Raw genomic sequence first — 24,736 nt, 5'->3', positions numbered from 1 at the left:
GACGGGTAGCCCTGACAATTACTTCAATTAGATTATTAATGGCCTTAACAAGTCTTTTACAGTTTGGCGGGCACGCAGCCGACTCTGGTGCATGCCCGCCGAACTGAAGCTCAGAATGACATGCAGGACGTAGGGACACACGCCCGACATCACCGCGCGTCATTTTATGTGGGGCCCCGGCACACCGACATGTAAAATGAAGCGCGGTGACATCGAGTGTGCGTCCCAACCCCACACGCTGAACAAAAGATTCTGGCCATAGGTAAACAGGGTAAGGTATAAATAAATTTTATTGACCCAAAAGTAATGGCAATAGGAGAACATAAATTTTTATATTTGGAGATGTTGAGTTAGAAGAGGTGTTGAGGACAATGGAATTTAAGATGAAAGGGAAAAAAGATACTTAAGGAAAGATGTGTAGCTGAGTTGGTGTGGTTGTGTGGGGAAATGTCCTGAAGACCAAATCTGTGTGCTGAGAAGGTGTGAAATTTTTGAATTTGAAGCAGTCACCCAGTTTTAAGCCCAAAAAGTCTATTTTCAGAAAGCAGTTTGTTTCTGAACCTTCTTTTTGGATTTCTACATCTGAGTGAAAGTGTTTGAGGAGTCGTGTGTTATACCTTTATTAAAGTGACAACAATTCTTTGCCTTGGGTAATATGCTAGATTTTTATGGTTAAAAATCTATAAGGGAGTTGTTGCCAAAAAGGTAGTTTACTAGTGTGTTTTGACCCAAGTGGGTTTTTTTCCCTTTGGGGGTTGTTCTGTAAGACTGTTTTTAACTGTGTAACTTTAATCTTATGTTCTCAAGTTCTTTTTTCTTTTTAATAAATTCATTAACTGTTTAAATCCTGGAGGCGTTACTGGAGTTCTTATGCTTTTGGGGTCAGTAGCTCTTCCTCCTCGTTTTCAAAACACAAAAAAAAAGGGTTTATGATCAATAAAAGAGGTTTCCCTCTGGGATTCAGCTTTCTCTGCAATAACATCTACTGTGATTGTAACAAGGCCATTCAACCAGTCATGCCTGTGCCAGCCCTTAGAACGAGTTATCCAGTTAGTCCCATTCCCCATGCCCTATAGGCTAGATCTTTCCCCTTCCAGCATTCATCCAATTCCTTTTTGAAAGTTATTAGTAAATCTGCTTCTATCACTCTTTTCAGGAATTGCCTACCAGATCAGAACTCAGTTGGTAAAAACATTTTTCTTCAGCTTTTTACCTTAAATCTGTGTCCCCAGTTAGGGACCCTTCCGCCACTGGAAACAGTTTCTCCTTATTCAAGCTACCAAATCCTTCATGATTTGAAAACCTCTTCTAAATCTCCTTCTCTGCTCTAAGGAGAACCCCAGCTGAGTTGACCCCAACTTCTCCTGTCTTTCCATGTAACTCACTTCCCACAGCCTTCGTACCATTCTAGTAAATCTCTTCTGCACCCTCTCAAAGACCTTGACATCTTCCTAAAGTGTGAAGCCTAGGAGTGGACACAATTCTCCAACTGGGAATCAGTCAGTATTATATAAAGGGTTAGCATAACTTCCTTGCTTTTGTACCTTATACCACTCTTTATGAAGTCAAGGATATTGAATGCTTTTTTAAGTCTTCTCAAATTGCCATATCTCCTTCAAAGATCTGTTTATGTACATTCCCCTGGTATTTATGTTACTGCACTCCTTTTAACGTTATACCATTTAATTTATATTGTTTCTCCTCATTCTTCACTTCACATTTCAGACAAGAAGGAAGCATACATCGGTGAACCCTAGGAATCAGTATGAGGACCACTGCTCTTTTTTTATATTTATTAATGACATAAACTTGGGTGCACAGGACATAATTTCAAACATTGCAGATGGCACTGTGCTAGTCAAAAACAACTACTTTGTGCTAGGTCCCATCTCATGTCAATCCCAGTTCCAATCAGATCAATGAGTGTTCTTGCCTTTCTGGACCTCACAAGGAGGACTCGTATCAGTTCAAAGGGGAAGAGTGGGATTGGGTGAGATCTCCAAACATGAGAGGGGTTGGGGGGGGATGGCGAGTCCTATCGGCCATTTGACAAATTGGGATCCAATGGTGTGCAGGAAAGAAGCACTCCTGCTCCTCTTGGCCCACAAGCAATGCTGTAAAGGGCACTTACATTTTACATAAAGCAGACCTTGCCTCTCTTCAACTGCCGGGTTTCCCAAGGTCCGGGGATTCCGCCAACCAGGGTTAAAATTGGAGGATGAATTAAATCTGAGGCATGCAACCTCATTATAATATTTAAATGACCAACCCACCTCCTGAGAGTGAGTTGGTTGCTCATCCCCCACCCCACCCCACTGTGGTAAACCCAAAATTGGGCATGTTGGGGTCAGACTGAGATTTCTTAAATTTTCACAACTCACCCAATCCAAACTCACCCACTGGGCTTAGTTGGTACCAATATGTTGAGGAAATATTTCATTTAAGCTAAAATGCTTTAATATTGAGCAATAAACTCCTTGCATGATATTCATTAGTTGCTTCCATTGCCTGCTGCAGGCATGTAACCATTAGTTCTTTACCCGAATATCATAATATCACAAAATGTCTGATCAAAGCCCTTCCCCATCTTATTACGTCCTCACTTACCATGTCTCCAAATTGGTTCATCTTAAGATTATAGGTGTGTTTACCCATCGAGTACTCCAGATTGTGATATGCAACAAACCTGAAGTTTTTCTCCCACACCATTCTCCGAATTTGTTCTTCAGTCTGAAGAAAAGTTAGAAAATCAGAGATTTGAGACAGTTTGAAAATGAAGCACGTTTTTTCCCTCAACACTATTATAATTGAGGAGATAAACAGGAGGCAGTCACTTCTGCAGATAGTCTTAGTGAAAACCATTACGCCCTCATCTTTGAAAGCTTGTTTTTGTTAATATTCCTACTCCTAGATCAAGATAGAGTTTAACATTGTGCAATATTCTCCTTGTATGACACTCAGTTCCAAAGCTTGAAATGCTTTATCAAAGGGGGAATTACGATTTCCAAGAACTCACACAATGCTTAAATTATTAAAGATACTTATCATTGCTGAACTAGAGATACAAAGTTAGAAGCTGCTATGTTCAATGTCTAATCTACACTGATGTTAGCTGATATAAGCTGCAACGGGCAACAATTATCCTCAGTTTCTAATCTTCCTGGTCACTGTAGTATAAGGGTGTTTGGCAGAGCAAGGGTTAATGTGGTACTGGAGAGCAGTACCGCCCAAAGTATAATGTAGAGAGTCACATGGTGGTACACCATGGGCAGAATCTTTGGCTTGGCGAGCGGGGACGGGGCCCGCTCGCCGAGGTGTAAAATGACACGGGGTGACATCGGGCGTGCGTCCCGACGTTACCACACATCATTCAGATTTTCAGTTCGGAAGGCATGCACCCAAGTCGGCTGCGTGCTCGCCGAACTGTCAAAGGCCTATTAAGGCCCAGTTCACTATCAATTAAAACAATAAACTGAACTGCCCGTCCAGCCTTAAGGTTGGTGGACAGGCAAAGAGCCCAGGCGGCCTTCGCATTTTTCATAGAACCTCATCCACGGGCGGGATGAGGTTTCATGAAGGTTTTTAAAGGTTTGAAAAAATTTTTAATAAAATTCATAGACATGTCCCAGCTCACGTGACAGTTTCACATGAGGGGACATGCCCTAAAATTTTTTTTTTCTTTTATTAAAATTTTTAAAATTTAAACTAATCTCCCTGAGACAGCTCTGTGCCTCAGAGATTTCTGCACTCTTTCGCAAGCACGCGCGAAACAGCGCAGGCCCCAACTCAGGCAACCGCCCCCCAGCCTGCGTAGGGAGCGTTCAGCGCTTCCGGACTCGCATCACGCTGGGCTGGCCTTATTTGGCCCGCCCACATAAAATGGCGGCAATCGGCTGCGCGCATGCCTGCACCCGTTCCCGCGCAACCCCCGACAAGGAGAAAATTCTCCCCCATGTGTGTAGTGGAGTCTGGAAGGAGCCAGCATAGAGACAGCACCTATGCATGGCAGTACCTTAGATATGTATATAGTTATGGGTTACCATTTAATGGTTTATATTTAACCATACAAGGTTTCAGACCTCTCAGTGTGACACCAAACAACCTTACAACATGGTGGCAGTGAAGGATGGACCACGAAATCTCAGAGAAACTGAAAAAGGAACCCAGATTCTCAAAGCATGAAGAAGTAAAGAAACTGACCTGAGCGAATAGCTCCTAAATTGAAAACACAGTTGGCGATCACCCAAAAAGAAATTGAAGACATAATTGGAGATCATCTAAAAAGCTCCACAGCAGACATGGAGGCTGAAGGACTCCATCACGGCACGTGGAAGTCCATTGCGAGACCTGATTGAATGCAGAGTCAAGGGGTGTGGCTAGATCACAATAAGGCTGAGCAAAATTCAAAATAGGGAAAAAGGTTGAAGAGCAGAAGAATCCACCGTGCAGGTGAAAAGAAGAACCTGAGTGAAGGCAGACTCAAGAGACCAAGCCAAATCACAAGAAGGGTGAGCAAAATACAGGGCAGAATTTCAGCCACGTCGGGCGGGCTTGGCGGGGGTGGGCGGCGGCGGTCAGGAAGCTGACTGCCGCCTGCGATTGGGGCCGGACCACAATTTTACGCGGGCGGGCCAATTAAGGCCCGCCAAGCTTGAAATGCAAGCAGTAGCACTCAGCACTGCCTGTGCAGGCAGGGGGAAGGGATGCGAGCGGGGTGAGCGCGAACTATGTGCATGTGCGCAAGAGTGCGCTTCATAATCTCCCTGAGGCTCAGAGCTGCCTCAAGGAGATGAAGAGGTATGAAAAAAATATTAAAAAATAAAACTGTAATGAAACATGTCCCCTCATGTGACTCTGTCGCACGAGCAGGGACGTGTTATTAATTAAGTTTAAAAATTTTTATTTTATTTTTATTTGCTTTAGGAAACCTCATCTCACCCGTGGATGAGCTTTCCTAAAAAGTGCAAAGGCTGCTTGGCCTTCTCGCCTGCCCGCCAGCCCTAAGGTTGGACAGGCAGCAAAAAATTCTATTTAATTGATAATTCTATGGCCTTTACAGGCCTTTAGATTGTTGGCGGGTGCACTGCCAACTCCGGCACCCGCCCGCCGAACGAAATATCGCACAAGTGTGCGTTGACGTCAGCACGTGTCTTCGTTAGCTCAAGCAGGTCGGGCACATGCCCACCCGCCAAGCTAAAAATTTTACCCACGGTAAAAACGCTGAAATCACCTTTTAAAATAAGCAGCCATAAGAATCAGCACATTGAGAGCGCAATTGCAAGAAAGCTGCTGCAATGGGTCCACTGCTGGCACCATAACACTTTGTGGTCGAGCTCGGCTAAAGGGAAAAAAAGTTCTTAAAGATGACAGGCAGAGTTAAAAATTTGCCTTCCAGTTGATTCCCAGGCTTCGGGGGGGGGGGGGGGGGGGCGGGGGGGGTGGCAGGTAGCTGGCCCAAAAGACTCGTTTTGAATTTCCTGGAAAATCTATTAGTTTGAAAAAACGGCCCTTTAGCACAGTGGGAGCCTGCCGATAGCTGACAAAGTGTAGGAAGAACAGAGAGAAAAATACAGCAGCTGTGGGGCTATCTGGAAGAGAAAGAAAAATTTAAAGAGGTTACAAAAAATGACCATGGGTAGTAAATTAAAATTACCAGACCAGCTTAGGCTAAGGCAAGGGCCAAAACAGGCCCAAAATTGAGTGTCTTGGAGAAGAATATTATAGGAGTAGATTAGGATTACGTAAGAAATCAGAAGAAGTACAAGTCAATACGTTTTATACTTGTTTTGTGTATTTACGGATGAAATAATCCTAAAACAAGGCATAGATGAATCCTCAAACACATTTGGTGATACTAAAAGCCTTTGACAAATATTTTAAACTCCAAGTTATCGAGAGTGCAGGCCTTAAAAGGTCTAGAACACCCCCGATAAAGCACCCAAGGGGCAAGGAAACCCCAGAGTGAGGGAGACAGGAGACCCCTGACCAAGGGAGATGGAAAACCCCAGAGTGAGGCAGACAATACCAAAGCAAACCACTAGATAGTTGCAGACCATGTCAACACAATGAAGCGCATGAGCCAAAGAATTATATCAGGAGAAAGAGGCTGAGAAACAGCCAAAAGGCTTAAAAATAGAGCTTTTGAAAATGTCAACAGATTACCCAAACTGCAACAAGCAGGTGACAGTGCACAACAAGCAGGTGGCTGTTAATGAAGGAAAGCTATCTGAGGTCACCCAAAAGAAACAAAAACTGAAAAAGAAAATTAAGCTATTCCACAAGAAAATCTTGGTATCAAAGCTGAGTTGGAAGAACTCAACTAGGAGCACAGCCAAGCACAACAGAAAAAGTACTCAAAGAAGTCTCTGCCTGAAAGGCTCTTTGAAGAATCAATACGCAGTCATGGAAAAACATGAGGAATTCAAAAAGATGTTGAACACTACTTCAGCAAAAGCTGCATTGGAGCTATCAGTAGCGGCAAAGTAATGCACTGAAGTGCAGCATGAGTTGGCAAGAGATGAACAAGAGGATAAACAGTTGAAAGAACAGCTGATTGTCCTTCAAGATAAATGCAAAAGGAATACGTAACCTTTCAGCAGCATGAAGAAATGAAGACTATCTTGAACAGCAGAATGGGAGAACAGCAGAAGAAACTTAAGGAGGCTCTGTTAAATTATAAGAAAAATCAAGATGAAGCACTTGAGCTTCACAAAGAAAAGGCAAACCTGCTGATGGTGACCATGAAACCATTGTCGATTGTCGCAAAAACCCATTTGGTTCACTAATGTCCTTTAGGGAAGGAAATCTGCCATCCTTACCTGGTCTGGCCTACATGTGACTCCAGACCTACAGCAATATGATTGACTCTTAAGTGCCCTCTGAAAAAAAGGGCAATTAGGAATGGGCAATAAACATTGGTCTAGGCAGCGCTGCCCACATCCCATAAACAAATAAAAAAATATTCCAGGAGAAAGCCAAGAGGTACAAGAAAAAAACTGAGGAGCTGAAGAACCAGCTGAATGGAAAAGGAGGCACTGAAAGGAAAAACTGTAGAACTTTCTAAACTGTGAGCGGGTAACAAAGCCATGAGTTGCACAATTACAGAACTGAAACAAGTTAAGCCTTGCTGGAGACGGACCTGGCCAACAGTGAAACAAAAATGAAGGACAAAGACAAAGCTCTGCTTCAGGTAGAGGAAAAAAAAATAGGAATAAAATAGGAAAATGTAAATCTGACGCTGAAGCTCAAGAGACGAGAAGAAAACGCACTGGATGCCTCAAGTGTATTGAGAACCATTGAGTTCTTGAAAAATGACATGGCTGAAATGAAAATCAAGGACTGAAAACGTCAAGAAAATGTTGAATAGTTGCACAGAATGGAAATCCAAATCCAGACATTGAAAGCAGAAAAGGAAAATTCCAGGAAACAGATTGATGATCTAACAAGTGAATTGGAAAATTCAAAGGAGCAGTCAGTGACCATGGAAGAAAGTCTTCGAAAGGATCTGCACGTTTTAAATCTGAAGTTTGAGCTTATATAAGGATTCCGCAGATAACTCTGAAACAAAGACAACTGAACTCACCAGAGTGGTTCCTAAACTGAATGAAAAGATTCATAAGCTTGAAAAAGAATTGGGAAAAACGAGAGTAAACAAATATTTGGCTGAAATTGTGAAACAAGAGGAAATATAGGTTGCATTTTTGAAACGTCATCTTCCAGGAAGATCATGGCGGACCCCACGGTAAAAGAAAATCTGAGTCCACTCTAAGAACGAATAAAGTGGACATTCCCTTTGGAAGGAACGAGACAAACCCGCAATGTCTGAACACAGCAGATGGGTTGTCGATGAAGAGAAATGCAACTCAAAGGAGTGCAAAAAGCAAATTAAATGGAGACAACCAAGTACCAGAAACACTGAATATTACAATCTCAATGCCAAACCAACAAAGTCAACTCAAAACAACTGAGACTACCATTCCTTCAAACAAGGCAGAATGAGATCTGGGAGAATTGTCAACCCTCCAGACTATCTGAAATTATGGGCAGGATTTTTCAGTCAGTGTGCGGGGGCGGGTCCCACATGCCGACGCGTAAAATGACGCGCGGTGACATTGGGCATGCGTGCCGACGTCATCGCGCTGTGTTGCGATGTTTTGTTCAGCGGGCATGCGCCGGAGTCGGCTGCACACCCGCCGACATGTAAACAGACTATTAAGGCCATTAAGGAAGTAATTAATGTGATTGTTAACGCTGCCCGTCAAACCTTAAGGTTGGTGGGCAGGTGAAAAGCCCAAGCGGCCCTCACGTTTTTTTAGGAAACCTCATCCACGAGTGGGATAAGGTTTCCTAAAGCTTTTATTAAATAAATAAAAAATTTATCTGAGATATAAAAACATGTCCTGTCTTATGTGACACAGTCACATGAGATGGGACATGTTTAATTAAATTTTTTCTCCTTTTATGCAATTATTTCAATATCGATTGAATCTCCCTGAGGCAGCACTATGCCTCAGGGAGATTGAAGCGCTCTTTTGCGCGCATGTGTGAAAGAGCACTGGCCCCAACTCTCCCTCTTCCCCCCGCACACACAGGTAGTACTGAGTGCTATGGCTTGTGTCTTACGCTGGGCGGGCCTTAATTGGCCGGCCCGCATAAAATGGTGGCATGGTGCCAATCGCAGGCAGCGATTGGCTCCGCAACCGCCCCTGCCCGCTCCCGCCGAGCCCGCCCGCCACCTGAAAAATTCAGGCTTATAAAGACAGAGATTTGAGAGAGGGGAAAAGGGGTAGCTAGTGAAGTAAAGGTTGTATTGTAAATATATTTGGGTAAGGACTTGGGGGGAGGTGTAGTGTAAGAACGTTTGGCAGAGCAAGGTTAATGTGGGACTGGAGAACAATACTGCCCACAGTAGAGAGTCAGATGATAGTAGATTGTGTGATAGAATCTAGGAAGAGCCAGCATGGAGAAAGCACCCATTCATGGCAGTACTTTGGATAGGTATAGAGTTATGGGTTACCAATAAATGTTTATGTTCAACCACACAAGCCTCCAGACCTCTTAGTGAGGCACCAAACAACCTTACAACAGTCACTATCAATCTGCGGACACTGGAGGAAGACAGGATGGGACGTTGCTGTAGTAACTTCCAATAGCCTGCATGTACATTCCCCAGGTCTTTCTGTTACTGCATTCTCTTTCATATTAAACCATTTAATTTATATTGTTTCTCCTCGTTCTTCATTTCATATTTCAGACTAGAAGGGAGTATACATCGGTGACCCCTAAGGATCAGTACTAGGACCACTGCTCTTTTTGATATCTGTGAATGACATAGACTTGCACATAGAGGGCATAATTTCAAAGTTTGCAGATGATACAGTGCTAGTCCAAAGTAACCATTTTGTCCCATCTCATATGAATCCAGTTCCAGTTCACTGATGGAGGATGTTCACTTACCAAGCTACCAGAGGGCAGCCATGTCTGCAAAACTGTATCCGAGCCGGAGTCTGTACCAGTAATGGGTAGGGGGGGTGGGGGGGGGGGGGGGCGGAATTTTCTTTATAATTTTTGCCCATTGCTGGGTTCCTTTATATTTGGTTATGGGATGTGAGTGACACTGACCAGGCAGTATTCACTGTCCATCCCTCATTGCTCTGAGAGTATTAAGAATCAGCTACTTAATGTGGGATCAGGTGTAGGCCAGATCGGGTAGGGGTGGCAGGTCCCTGCCCTGAAGGGAATTAATGAGTGAATCATTCCCCCCGCCCCAATAAAATAGACAGCTTCTGGTGTCAAACCACAAATTCCTAAATTGAGTGAATTCAATTTCCCAACCTGTTATGGTGGGATTTGAACTAATGGTTGCTCATCTGGGCTGAATGGGCTGAAAGTGATGAACTATTATGTTGGACTGTTCCTACCCAGTATTTCACTTCCTATTTTTCACCACTAACCTAGAGCGTGAGAACTGCAATCTGGCCATGGCTCTGGGTTGCGGGGTTAAACTGGGAGAGAAGGTTCAAGCAGCTAGTCCCAGATTGGCATTTGCAGGGATGTGGGGGCTGGTTGCCTGAATCATTGGTCAGGACACGGCTGAGGGAGAGAGGGGAAAGAGTGGATCCAAACATTGGGGGAAAATTAATATTATAAAAGAGACTATTCATTATTTATCATAATGATAGTCATGGCGTAAAGGAAGGAACAGATTGCAGCTTTTAACAGAGTTAAATCAAATGCAAGAACTCTTTCTTCCTCTACAGCTGCAGGGGTAGTTTCCTGTTTGAACTCATTTACTGTTCTTTGTGCTGTTAACAGTCAGACTGCTCCTGGAGCTTCTACAACAGTTCCAAATATTTTTCTTTTAGTTCCTCCAAGGGATGCGGGTATCATTGGCAAGGCCAGCATGTGTCGCCCATCCTTAATTGCCCTTGAGCTGAGTGGCTTGCTAGGTTATTTTGGAGGGCAGATACAAGTCAGCCACATTGTTGTGGAACTGGAGTCACAGGTAGGTTAAATTTCTATATCTAAAGGAAATTAGGAACCAGATGGGTTGTTTATAACAATTGGGTTGGAGCAGTTTCAATAACTCCTGAAGACTGCTCGCTGCAAACACTCTAACTTTATTGTCACATATTTAAAATAATGAGAACACTCCCCGAGCTTCTTTCTATGCTTCTTTCTCCTAGATCCTCAGATCATGAGTATATGTCATTTCCTTCAATGACATCATAGACAGTTAATCCTTTTCGGACTTAGTTGACATTCTCCATTATATTAGAGTTGTCATCAATGATACTAAGACTAGCTCTATATTCAAGATTTATTCATTGATTTCAAATTCCACCAGCTGCCATGGTGGGATTTGAACCCATATCCACAGAGCATTAGCCTGAGCCTTTGGATTACTAATGCAGTGGCATTACCACTATGCCACCATCCCCAAATGGGCAGAGTCTGTCCTGACCTGTTACCATACCAACAGTCTGTCCTATAACATGATGGTGTAGTGATTTCCAGACACACTTGAACCCAAGATAATCTGTGGAGCATGTCCCTCAGCCTCTCGTGTTCTCTGTGCACTAACCAGGGGAGCAACCTCTGGGCTGTGGTAGGGTGGAGTGGGTGGGGGGGGGGAGGACACCAGTGCAATTCCAGAAGCTTGTCAAACTTTGAACGTTGTTCTAATGGATGAACTTCTTTGGGACTGCTGCAGGCTTCTGCTGTACATCAAAACTCTGCAATTCAAGGAGGGCCGAGGATTGCTATAGGCTTCATATATTCAGTGCCAAACTTAATATTATAAATAATTTTAAATCTAGTCAATCCACATTCAATATGCTTTGTCCTTTATTTTCCTATTACATAGAAATCAGCTGTCAGCCATGGATCAGTACCTCATTATCACCTCTAAGTCAGAAGGGCACGGTACATACGCCATTCCAGGGCATGCTCATATAGTCCAGCCTGGCATCCTGTGCAGTACTGATGGAGTGCTGCACTGTCAGAGATGCTGTCTTTCAAATCAGACATTAAACCAAGACCCTGCCTGCCCTCTCAGGTGGACAGAAATGACCCACGGTACTAAACAAAGAGCAGAGAGTTAATCCCAGTGTCCTGGTTAATATTTGTCCCTCAGGCAACACCCAGAACAGAAAATCCAGTCAGCATTGTTTGTGGGATCTTGCTGTGTGAAAATTGTCTGCCATGCTTCCTTACATTACAGCTACTACCAGGATGACCAATCTCACAGAGAAAATTAAAGGACAGCCTGCCATGGGGGTCCGTACGAGTTAGGGGGTTCCTGCCAGCGCTGTCAGGGCAGGGGGAAGGGGCGGGGGGGTTTGGTGGTGCTGCCAGAGCTGTGAGGGTGGGGGGATTGGTGCTGCCAGAGCTGTGAGGGTGGGGGCAGTGGTGCTGCCAGAGCTGTGAGGGTGGGGGCAGTGGTGCTGCCAGGGCTGTGAGGGTGGGGGGGATTGGTGCTGCCAGAGCTGTGAGGGTGGGAGATTGGTGCTGCCAGAGCTGTGAGGGTGGGGGATTGGTGCTGCCAGAGCTATGAGGGTGGGGGATTGGTGCTGCCAGGGCTGTGAGGGTGGGGGGATTGATGCTGCCAGGGCTGTGAGGGTGGGGGGATTGGTGCTGCCAGAGCTGTGAGGGTGGGGGGATTGATGCTGCCAGGGCTGTGAGGGTGGGGGGGATTGGTGCTGCAAGAGCTGTGAGGGTGGGGGGATTGGTGCTGCCAGGGATGTGAGGGTGGGTGTTGGTGCTGCCAGGGCTGTGAGGGTGGGGGGATTGATGCTGCCAGAGCTGTGAGGGTGGGGGAATTGGTGCTGCCAGGGCTGTGAGGGTGGGGGTTGGTGCTGCCAGGGCTGTGAGGGTGGGGGGTTGGTGCTGCCAGGGCTGTGAGGGTGGGGGGGTTGGTGCTGCCAGAGCTGTGAGGGTGGGGGGGGATTGATGCTGCCAGAGCTGTGAGGGTGGGGGGGTTGGTGCTGCCAGGGCTGTGAGGGTGGGGGGGTTGGTGCTGCCAGAGCTGCGCGAACACACAAACAGGGGAGCAGGTAATGTGCATGTGCAAAATTTAAAGTCCAAACTACAGGACAAACAGCGTCCTGGCACCATGCAGCCAGGGACACGGCATAGTGGACTCAGGTCCGGGATGATAAGGGATGGTTGGTCACCCTGGTCACTACAGGATAAAGGTACTGCATTGTCTTGAAGCACTCTGGGAAATCCTGATATAAATTCAAGCTCTTTCTATCACTCTTTTAAATTAATTAATAATCTACGGAGCTGGTGTATCCTGACCCATCCTCAGGCAGTCTGCTGTTTTGTTCCCTCACCTCTGTATACTGCTTCTGGTGAAGCGCCTTCCAATTCCCCCAGCCTTCAGTCAGCAGTGGGTCAATTAACGGCGAGGCAGTGACAGCCAGAACCATGATCTGGAAAGTCCCCAGAAACAGGAGGACCTTCATGACGGCTGATCTGAAAAAATAAAAACACATCAGAGCTATCTTCTTTTGTTTGTTACAAGTTTCCTCATTTCATGAACTGCACTCCAGCTGAGAAGCTGCTGATCTCTCACAGGCCATTACTGTGTGGTTAGCAATCAATAAGGAAGGCTTTTATTGCAAGGGGATTGGAGTACAAGAAGAAGGAATTCAATTGTACAGGGCTGTGGTGAGACCTCATCTAGAATACTCTGCACAGTTTTGATTTTGCATTGGAGATAGCACAGTGAAGCTTTACTGGATTGGTTTCTGACTGAGAGAAATGTCCTACAATGAGAGATTTGAGTACATTGGGCTGATACTCTCTTGAGTTTGGAAGAATGAGAGCCACCTCTTTGAAATAGCCAAGATTCTGAAAGGACTTGAAATGGTAGAAACTGAGAGGTTGTTTCCCACGGCTGGGGTATTTAGAACTCAGGGGCACAATCTCAGGATAAAGGGCCAATCATTTAGGACCAAGTTGAGGAGGAATTTCTTCAGCCAGAGGATTGTGATCTTTGGAATTCTTTACCACAGAGGGTTGTGGACGCTCCATCATTGAGCATATTCAAGGCTGGATAGACACATTTTTGGTCATGCAGGGAATCAAGGGATATGGGGAGCTGGTGTGAAAAGTGGAGTTGAGGCAGAAGATCAGCCATGATCAATTTGAATTACAAGCAGGTTCGAGGGGCTATGTGATCTGCTCCTGCTTCTATTTTCTTATGTTTTGAAAACAGTTGCTGTTATGTGCACTCGGGTTCATGGTCCAGTCACCATCTGGTGTCCCACTGCCACCCCATTGGAAATCCCTGACAGATTTATCCAATTTCCCCTACACTGTCCTGGGTGGGACTGAGAGTGTGCTTTGGACAGGCTAAGTGAATGGACGAGAACATGACAGATGGAATATTATGTGAATAAGTGGAAGTTATGCACTTTGGTAGAAAAAACAGAAAGGCAGAGTATTTCTTAGATGGTGAGAGGTTGGGAAATGCTGGTGCCCAAAGGGACCTGGGTTGCCCTTGTTCATGAGCCACTAAAAGCTAGCATGCAGGTGCAGCAAGCAATTAGGAAGGCAAATGGTATATTGGCCTTCATCACTGGGGATTTGAGTACAGGAGTAAAGATGTCTTGATGCAGTTATATAGAGCCTTGGTGAGACTGCACCTGGAGTATTGTGTACAGTTTTGGCTTTCTTATCTAAGGAAGGATGTACTTGCCATAGAGGGAGTGCAACAGAATAATGCCTGGGATGGCAGGATTGTCGATTGAGGAGAGATTGAGGAAACTGGGCCAGGATTCTCTAGAGTTTTGAAGAATGAGAGGTCTCGTTGAAACTCACAAAATTCTTACAGGGTGTGACAAGGTAGGTGTGGATAGATGTTTCCCCTGGCTGGTGAGTCTAGATCCAGGGAACACAGAGGCAAGCCACTTAAGGCTGAGATGAGGAGGAATTTCTTCACTCAGAGGGTGGTGAATCTTTGGAATTCTCTACCCCAGTCAGTTGTGAAAGTTCAATCATTGAGCATGTTCAAGACAGAGATCGATAGACTTCTGGGTACTAATTACATCAAGGGATATGGGCATAGTGGGGAAAAATGGTGTAGAAGTAGATGATCAGCCATGATCTGTTTGAATGGCAGAGTAGGTTCGATGGACCAAATGGCCTACTCCTGCTCATATTTCCTGTGTTCCTAGAAGGGACCTGTCAATCACATACTACTGCGCACATGTTGCTTGCGACACCTAATCAGGGAGCAGTCAGAGATTTCTATTGCCTCTGCTTTTCGTCTGGCCTCAGTGGGCGACATTGGGCATGAGGCCAATGCCATCAAGACAAATATCAGTAGGGAGTCACCTAAGAACCGGGCACCACTAAAATAAATCAAATAACTCAGTCAACTAAAGCCCATAAACTCAGCCCTATTTACACTTATAATCATTATTTGCTGCTTTGCCTCATTTGGAACTGTGTTGTCCAGGAGGCTTAAAAAGAGCTGTCTCAGTGGATTGGTTTATTGATGAATAAATCTAACGGTGTACACCATTAGATATCCAGGTCCAGCAAGATCTGGCCCAATACTGATGTTCAACATCATTCGCATTCAACAAATGCAAAAAGCCAGGCAACGAGATTGTCTTTTTAAACTCACCTCACAGGTTCAAATGTAAGTTCTCCTTAGAGTAGAGAAGGTTAAGGGGAGATTTAATAGAGCTGTTCAAAATCTTGAGGAATTTTGATAGAGTAAATAAGGAGAAGCTATTTTCAGTGGTAACAAGAGGGCACAGAGTCAAGGTCATTGGCAAAAGAATGAGAAGCGGCATGCAGAAACATTTTTTTACACGAGTTGCCATGATCTGGAATGCATTGCTTGAAAAGGCGGTGTAGGTAGATTCAATAGCAACTTTCATAAGGGAATCAAATAAAAGGAAAAAAAATGCTGGGCAATGGGGAAAGAGCAGAGTGAGACTAAATGGATGACTCTTTTAGCCGGGGAACAATGGGCCAAATAGACTCATTGGGAACTGTATCATTCTCTGATCCTATGCAACTGTTTGAATTCCTCCTCCACTCCAGCGAAATGCCCTGCATGCTATAGTGTATTTGAGATAGTTTAGCAACAAATTTATCAAGATTTGATAGTTTCCAGCCTGTTGTCCCTCCGTAGTTAAAGGAGTAAAGTCTTCACAAAAATGTGTGCAGTGAGCAATCTGCTCCAAAAATTATAGCCCTTGAAAGGAAGAAACGTACTTAGCACAAACAACTGGCTCAGCTGAGTTGAAGTAACTTTGATTCCCTTGGAGATTAGAAAGGAAGTAACTCAAGTTTCTCTTCCGTCAGCACCACAAAGTTACTTTAGCCTCTAGATCTCGTGTTTCACCTTTGGATGTTAGTTCTCTTTTGCTCTGGTTTCTTCCTCCAAAGTATTTTAGTCTCATGTTTCAAAACATAGGTTTCAAAATTTAGTCCTTTTTCCATTTTCTTAAACTAAACTTTTCAGGACTTATTTTTGTCAAAGTTTATGTCTCAAACTATGTCACCATGCTTGTTTAATTCTCGAACACCCCATCAGGTCCTGAGAAATACTAAACTTGGGCCCAATGCCATCCAAAGGCGTTGGTAAATTCAACATTGTCCCTTGGTGACCTACAGCCGGCAGGACCGAGTCCCAGGCTCACCTCATCCAGGCCTGGCAGGAGCCCCTTGTCTCATGGATTTTACGAGCTTCCACTGGATGTGCCAACTCTGTGCCTTGTGGGGAATGGGGCAGGTAAAAATGTAAAGGGAACAGCAGTTGCCAGAAAGCTGAAGGGTTTCTCTCCCGAAGCTGACACTGAAATATGAAACAACTTTAAGACTTTCATTTGCGACTTCGATTCCAAATGTTTGGATCAGTTCCTGTCGGGGCAAAAGCAAATTGTTTTGTCTCATCTTGAATTTTAGTCTTATTTATTTATTTTTCATAAGAAATACGATTTTCATTTTATTTTTTGTGGAAATAATGTAATTGTTCTTGTAACTCACGTTCATTCACAAATAGCACAGCTACTAGTTTGATCCCCTTTACAAACATAAAGTTTCCTGTTCAGATCCTTTGCTTTATTTTTAAATACTTAAAGGTTTAAAGTTAATTATTTTTTAATAATAAATGTACTTTGTACCTTTTTGGATTTGATTCAAAAAGTCAAAGGTCAAACATTGAGAAATTGCAGTTTCCTTTAGCCAACACTGGACTTTTAACTCATTTATTTAAAATTAATTTTTGACATGAGGACATTTATTGTCAAACCCATAACTGCCCTTAACTGAGGGGTTGCCAGCTCGAGTTTTAGGTCTTCCGGAAGGGTTGATCATGTGGTGTTTGATCACATGGCATTTGATCATGTGATACCAGTCATGTGATACTTAATCACATGCTATTGGATCACAACACAACCCAAATGTTATTCAATTTGCTTTAGTTGAGTATCTTAGTGGTTTTGAAAGTGGGGTCTGCGAACTAAACCATTCCCAGTGAAATATATTAAAATAAAAACATTTCTAATCAGAGACCACATTATTAATGATAAATTAAATGTTATTAACAATAATAATAACTTCCTCTCCCCCATTCCCATAAACATTAATAAGCCCTGCCTCTCTGCTGCAGACAGGTCGAGAAGGACAAAGAGTGAAAGTTGACATTTGTCACATATTGAAAGTCATTTGTAACTTTGATAAGCGCCATTTCGATACAATGGCAGGAAACCTGATTGGATGGATTCAAATAAAGAGTTCCAGGAAAGATGGGCACAGATCTGAGAGGCGACAACTCATTGAGGGAGAGGAAGGGGAGGTTGGAGATGGGACGGTAGTTTGCAAGGACGGTGGAGTCTAGAGTTTTTTTGAATGGAGGGGTGATAACAACAGGTTTGAAGGAGAGAGAGACAACAGTTAGGAGAGAGAACCGCTAACAATGTCAGCGAACACGGGGACCGGGGGGGAAGTGATAGTCAGCAGTTTAATGGGAATAGAGTTGATGGAGCAGGAGGTGGGTCTCTCTCTGCGGTTTGTGTTTCTACTCTTACCCAATATGTATTGAAATTGGGGTGATGGTTGAAACCATGGGAGGAGAACACTTGGGGAGGGAGCTAAACAGGAGAGGGTAACAAGAGTAATCAAGGGAGGGAAATTCAAAGGTGGGGGGGGGAGATTCACAGAGAAAAACAATCAGGTGGAAGGAAATTTGATTCCGCCAGTAACGAAGTGAGCCTTACGTCAGTGGTAAGGAAATAATTACAGGCCGGTTAGCCTTACGTCAGTGGTAGGGAAATTATTGGAGAAGATTCTTCGTGACAGGATTTACTACCATTTGGAAGCAAATGGGCGTATTAGTGAGAGGCAGCATGGTTTTGTGAAGGGGAGGTCGTATCTCACTAACTTGATCGAGTTTTTCGAGAAAGTGACAAAGATGATCGACGATGGAAGGGCAGTGGATGTTATCTACATGGATTTCAGTAAGGCCTTTGACAAGGTCCCTCATGGCAGACTGGTACAGAAGGTAAAGTCGCACGGGATCAGAGGTGAGCTGGCAGGATGGATACAGAATTGGCTTGGTCATAGAAGACAGAGGGTAGCAGTGGAAGGGTGCTTTTCTGAATGAAGAGCTGTGACTAGCGGAGTTCCACAGGGATCAGTGCTGGGACCTTTGCTGTTTGTGGTATACATAAATGATTTGGAGGAAAATGTAACTGGGCTAATTAGCAAGTTTGCAGACGACACTAAGGTTGGAGGAGTTGCAGATAGTGAAGAGGATTTTCAAAGGATACAACGGGATATAGATCGGTTGGAGACTTGGGCGGAGAAATGGCAGATGTGGAGTTTAATCCGGACAAATGCGAGGTAATGCATTTTGGAAGGTCTAATACAGGCTGGAATTACACAGTAAATGGCAGAACCCTTAAGTGCATCGACGGGCAAAGGGATCTGAGTGTACAGGTCCACAGGTCACAGAAAGTGGCAACGCAGGTGGATAAGGTAGTCAGGAAGGCATATGGCATGCTTGCCTTCATTTGCAGGGGTATTGAATACAAAAGCTGGGAAGTCATGCTGCAGCTGTATAGAACCTTGGTTAGGCCACACTTAGAATATTGGTCCCCACATTACCAGAAGGATATGGCGGCGTTGGAGAGGGTGCAGAGGAGGTTTACCAGGATGCTGCCTGGTCTGGAGGTTATTAGCTATGAGGAGAGGTTGGAGAAACTCGGATTGTTCCCACTAGAGTGACAGAGATTGAGGGGCGACTTGATAGAAGTTTACAAAATTATGAGCGGCATGGACGGAGTAGATAGTCAGAAGCTTTTTCCCAGGGTGGAAGAGTCAATTACTAGGGCACATAGATTTAAGGTGAGAGGAGAAAACTATAGAGGAGATGTGCGGGGCAAGTTTTTTATGCAGAGGGTAGTGAGTGTCTGGAATTCGCTGCCAGACGAGGTGGTGGAAGCAGGTACAATAGTGGTGTTTAAGAGGCAGCTTGACAAATACATGAATAGGATGGGAATAGAGGGATACGGACCCCGGAAGTGCAAAATGTTTTAGTTGACAGGCAATATGATCGGCGCAGGCTTGGAGGGCCGAAGGGCCTGTTCCTGTGCTGTACTTTTCTTTGTTCTTGAATGGTGACTCACTGAAATTACATTGATAATTAATAGTAATCGAGGGGATGGAGGGAGGAGATTCCCCTCATGACCATGACAATAACTCACTGATAGTCTATATGTAACTGGTAGGAATAGAAATAATGTTTGAATCTTACTTGTAACTAATAGTAATCTTATAACATCCTGATACTCAACTGAAACCATAGCCCTAATCCTCCTGCACAAACAAGCTGCAGTCAGGGAGCCCTGATGATGCCATTTAACAGAGTCAATCTCTATCCCTCAGAATCTCCTTGGATTCTGAATGTGATGTCTCCAAACTAGAAGCCTCAGTCAGAGCTGCTCTGTGCTTGGACTTCACACATCAAAACCAGCCACTGGAGACCAATCTGCACCAACCTGACAGATCCCACGAAAGGCTCAGTGTTTGGGGAACTTCTCACAAAGCCTCATCGTGCTAAACTCTGCTCAACACCAACATTTCCAAACCATTCACTGGTCTCAGACTCAATGAAGGAGAGTTTCCATGAAGGTATAAAAATGTTGGCACAGGAGGAGGCCATTCAGCCCCCGCTGCTGTCTCTATCTCCACATTCTTTCATATTCCACCCTTTCAACTATGTAACCCTACCCTTTTAAATGATTTTTTAGTCTGTACCTCAATTGCCAAATGTGGTGAAAGAACCCCTGGTCGAATACCTGTCAGTTCAAAAAGCTTCCTTCTCTCCTCTTGGTTCTTCCAGTTCCCGGAATCCTCAGTCTCTGTACTTCCTACGCCCCATTCACCCACCAGTAAAAAGTCTTTCATTGTTTAGTCCTCTTTCACAGTAAGATCCCCAGGTTTCTCCTGACAGAAATCTACTGTCCTTACTCGGTCTGGCCTACATGTGACTCCAGACCCACAGCAATGACTCTTAACTGCCCTCTGAACTGGTTCAACAAGCCACTTTGTTGTATCAAGTCACTACAGAAAAAACTACTGTAGTGTACCTACACCATATGGATTGCAGCGGTTCAAGAAGACGGCTCAACTTCACCTTCTCAAGGCAATTAGGGATGGACAATAAATGCTGACCTTGCCAATGATGAACAAATAAAAGAAAGTGCTGCTCCCCTTCACTATCATGCTACTGCTTCCTCTCCCAGCTCTGTGGAAAATACCAGTGCCTACATCCACACCCCAACTCCATTGTTCCTTCCCATCTTGCCCTGCTTAAGCCCCAATACCCTGACCCCCCATCCCCATCACTTGCGCAACCTCTTGTCCCCCGATCCCCCATCCTCCTGAGCAGCCATTCCCCACTCTCCATTTCTCTCCCTAAGTCCCCATTCCCGAGTCTCCCTGGTTTCCCCCACTCATTGCTGACGCCACCCTGATTCCTGAGCCATTTCCTACCTCTAATCCCAGACTCATGACCCCCTCCAGACTGTTCACCAGCTGACCACAGCTCTGCAGCCATGGTTCCTGAGCAGGAGTCACTGATGCTGCGGAGTAGGGTGAGGGGCACTGCTGTGAGAAATTTAATGCATTGCTATCCCAGGTGCTTGAGGCAATGTTAAGGAGGGAAATCACAGGTCTCAGGAACCTCCTGCCAAAACTCCCAGTCCTTATGAGGAACTGAGTCACAAAAAATCAAGGCTGAGCAGTGCAAAACTGGGGAAGTGCTGCACTGTCGGAGGTGTCCTTTTTCAGAAAAGACGTTAAACCAAGCCCCTCTCAGATGGATGTAAATGATCCCATGGCTCTTTTGAAGAAGAGCAGAGGAGTTATCCCTGGTGTCCTGGCTGATATATTTATCCATCAAACAACATTACTAAAACATATCCTGTCATTATTACATTGCCTTTTCTGGGAGTATTTTATGCACAAATTGGTGGCCGCAGTTACTACTGTCACAATGATGTGTCATATGCGATGTGGAATATTAATCTTTAATTTCATTGACTGGTCAGGTATATATTGAACTTCTTTAAAAGGACTTTTGCCAAGCAAAGACACTGACTTTAAAATGGCTGCAGAGGTCACCTGACCTACAAATTGGCCAACTCTAGACATCTCTGAACATGGGCTTGCCAGGAGACATGGCAATCACCAGTTCCCCTGATGAGCTTCACACCTACCATTGTTTAAACTCTCTATAAAACGCAAGGACAATGCATCACTAGACTTTCTGATTCCAGAAACTACCGGGAACAATGAAGGACTAACGAAGCTTAATATGCAAGCAGAGTGTTAAGGACCTCTATCTGTTTTAATGGCATCTTGATAACTTTGACAATGGGAGATCATCCCCCATTGTGTGCCAATAACAGGTGTCACATGATCAAAACCCCACATGTGAAAAGCTATGATTATAAGCTTATCTATTGTTTACTGTTACAAGCCAGAAGCAGTCTGCAGAATGGACCAGTAACACCATCTCTCTCCTTGATGTTCTCAAGATCAGAACCCTATCTCTGTTGCATTTTTGGAATCCACCACAGAGATAGAGAATTGTGATCGAAAGAAACTTCAGGTACCATAGCATCCACTTTGGAAAAAGACAGATTACAGTTTAAAAGAAATTGTTTCCAGAAATTACATTGGCTGTAATTTCAAGACCAGCAAAGGAATATCGGAACATATATTTCCTTCTTTCTTACGGACTGTAACTCTCATTAATTCCACCTCCTCCACCCTGTAACTTGTTCTGTTTTGCATGCTCGTGTATGTGTAAATTGCAGGACTTGGGACTTGAGTTTACCTTTTAAATTTTTTGATATCTTTCCCTGAGTGGGTTTTAGCATAATAAAAAATTAACCACTTTTGTGTTTAAACTCAAGAAAGCCTGTCCGCCTGAGTTCTTTGCAATCAGCATGTAAACAGTTGAGTATATATACTGAATTAGCACCTTCATCCTTATATTAAAAAAAGTCATGATCAATCGAGGAGTGGGGAAAAGGGGAAAGTCTTGGCACCTATCCTCACCTGGTTGCAACACTACATTATAACAGTGAAACAAAAACAAAAATAGCTGGAAAAACTCAGCAGGTCTGACAGCATCCGCGGAGAGAAAGACAGTTAACGTTTCAAGTCCATATGACTCTTCATCAGAACTAAAGAAAAATAGAAATGAAATATAAGCTGTTTGAGGGGGGTGGGACAGGTAGAGCTGGATAGAGGGCCAGTGATAGGTGGAGGCAAAGAAGAGATTGCCAAAGATGTATAACAGTGACTATACTTCAAAAGTGCTTCATTGACTGTAAAGCTCTTTGAAACATCCAGTAGTTGTGAAAAGCGCTATATAAATGCAAGTCTCTATCTTTTATTGGCCAGACCAGATATGGAGAATGGAGTTCATTAAATGACATCAATGAACCAATTAGATTCTTACCCCAATCCAACATTTCATGGTCACTTGTACTGGTCCCAAGTTATTAGTTCCAGATTTTTAAATAAAAATACAGAATTCAAATTCTCAAAGTGCCATGGTGAGATTTTTAAAAATATATATTTTCATCGGTTTGATTCCCCAACGATGTAATCATTTCTTTTCTTTTAGATCCAAAAACTGCAGAACTCGTTTGGAGGAAAATCTAACTAAACCGAGGAATCAGATTGCACAAAGAGCAAACTCCTGGTTGTGTTGAGCTGTTAAGGCAGGAAGTTGGAATATGCCTGGAACAGCTTTCACTCACTCACTCACTCAGTCAGTCAGTCTGTCTGTCTGTCTGCTGTCTGTCCTCCGCGTTCAGAATCTCACACAAATGCCAGGCTATGGATAGTTAGACCTACCTGGTCGCCGCCTCCTGCAGTTCGCGCGTTCCCCTTGACTTCAGGGTCGAGTTTACAGAAAAGCGTCCAGACTAGACCAATACCGTGACAGGGTTAAAGGAAACAACTTCCTCTAGTCGATCTCATGTGACTGGGACATTCCAGACCCGAACGTCACCCTATGATGGTAACCCGTTGTGGATGTATAAACTGGTAAAATGTGTGTGTAAGAGAACATCTGGTGTGCAGCCTGCATAGACTCCGCACAGAGCAGAAAGGAATACGGTGCTCGATAGGGTTAACTGCAACCGCACAAACCTTTAGGGAAAAAAAAACATGGGGAATGTTTATGCTGCTCTCAGTTGTCCCGGAGTCCGTGTGGCAAAGAGGGAACAAATATTTAGCGTGGAGCTGGAGGATGGGTTCCTGATCACTTACTAGCAAGCTGCACTGTACCTACTGAGCATGACAGATCTACAAAATCTGTGGTTCACTTGACTGCTTTGTCGAGGACATTACGTAGGATACACGGCACAGAAACGGGTCATTCGGCCCAACCAGTCCATGCTGGGGTTTGCACTGCACTCGAGCCTCCTCCCATCTTTCCTCATCTAGCCCTCGATAACTTTCTCCCTCAGATGCTTGTCTAGCCTCCCCTTAAATACATCTACATGACTCACTTTACCCATTCCCTGTGGTAGCGAGTTCCGCCTTCTCATCACTCTCTGGTAAAGAAGTTTCATCCGAATTCCCTATTTGATTTCTTGGTGACTATCTTCTGTTGAAAGAGATCTTGTGCCTCAGTGGGCAACATCGCCACTTCTGAACCAGGAGCTTCAGCTTCAACTCCCACTCCAGGACTTGATGGCTGAGGAAGGTGTGTTCATAATGTGGCCACACAGGTTGATTTTTTTTCAACTTGTAAATCCAACATATGCCAGTGGAGGTGGTGATTCCTGGTCAACCACGTGATGGAAAGAAATTGAAGTCTTTGCTATTCAGACAATAATATGCATCCATGTAAAAGTGTGACTCCTTTGGGGAGGGGGATGAGGGGAATCAGGTTAGTGCAAACTCATTCTGGCTGGGGTGGATTTGGGACCTGCCTCCTTGCCCAGTCTGTGATTGTTGTTGTGATGTTGTAGGTCAGGCCTGCCATTAGACAGAGAACTGGAGATGGTCTCTGGTTTTGCTCTTCCCCACAAGGGAAAGCCTTCTTTCTGTGTCTCCTCTATCAACATTTCATAATTTGAGAGACCTCTATTAAACCACTCCTTAGTCTTCTTTCCCAGGGAAAGAGACCCAGCCTGTTCACCCTTTCTTGATAGGTATAGCCTTGCAGTTCTGGTACTATCCTTGTAAATATTTTTGCACTATCCCCAGTGCCTCCATATCCTTTTTATAATATGACACCAGAACAATGCACATTACTTGTGTGTATGATCTAACCAAGGTTTGATATAAGTTTAGCATAATTTCTTTACTTTTCAATTCTATCCCTCTGGAATCAAACCTGAATATTCGGCCTGCTTTCTTTATGGCTTTAATGACCTGCGCCACAACTTTTAGTGATTTGTGTAATTGTACTCCCAGATCCCTTTGTTCCTCTTATTCTCCAAGTAATATGTGACCTCCTTGTTTCTCTTGCCAAAATGTAATACCTAACAGTTATCTATGTTGAAACTAAATTGCCAATTATATTCCCATTCTGCAATCCTCAGTGTCGACTATCCCTCTCAGTTTGGTGTTATGTGTTTTTGATTCCAAAGTCCAAATTGTTGATATAAATTATGAACAGCATTTATCCCAGGACTGATCCCTGTAGAACCCTAATTCCTCCTTCTGCCAGTTTGAA

At 44.1% G+C, this 24,736-nt stretch overlaps 1 protein-coding gene across 1 annotated transcript in view; it reads right to left on the bottom strand.

Moving 5' to 3' along the window:
* LOC144688753 (procathepsin L-like) overlaps positions 1–24,588 on the bottom strand; it is a 45,879-nt gene extending 21,291 nt beyond the window's left edge. The window contains exons 1-3 of the mRNA XM_078555667.1: positions 22,903–24,588; positions 12,837–12,978; positions 2,608–2,730 (exon numbers count right to left, since the gene is read on the bottom strand). Coding sequence (XP_078411793.1) covers positions 2,608–2,730; positions 12,837–12,968 — 255 coding nt within the window. The 5' untranslated portion in view covers positions 12,969–12,978; positions 22,903–24,588. The remainder of the gene's footprint in view (positions 1–2,607; positions 2,731–12,836; positions 12,979–22,902) is intronic.
* Between the last annotated feature and the right edge of the window lie 148 nt (positions 24,589–24,736).

This window comes from Cetorhinus maximus, chromosome 13, assembly GCF_964194155.1.
Source record: "Cetorhinus maximus chromosome 13, sCetMax3.hap1.1, whole genome shotgun sequence".
NCBI classification, from domain to species: domain Eukaryota; kingdom Metazoa; phylum Chordata; class Chondrichthyes; order Lamniformes; family Cetorhinidae; genus Cetorhinus; species Cetorhinus maximus.
Note: the sequence above shows the minus strand (reverse complement) of the source record. Positions and strands in the feature narration are given on the sequence as shown.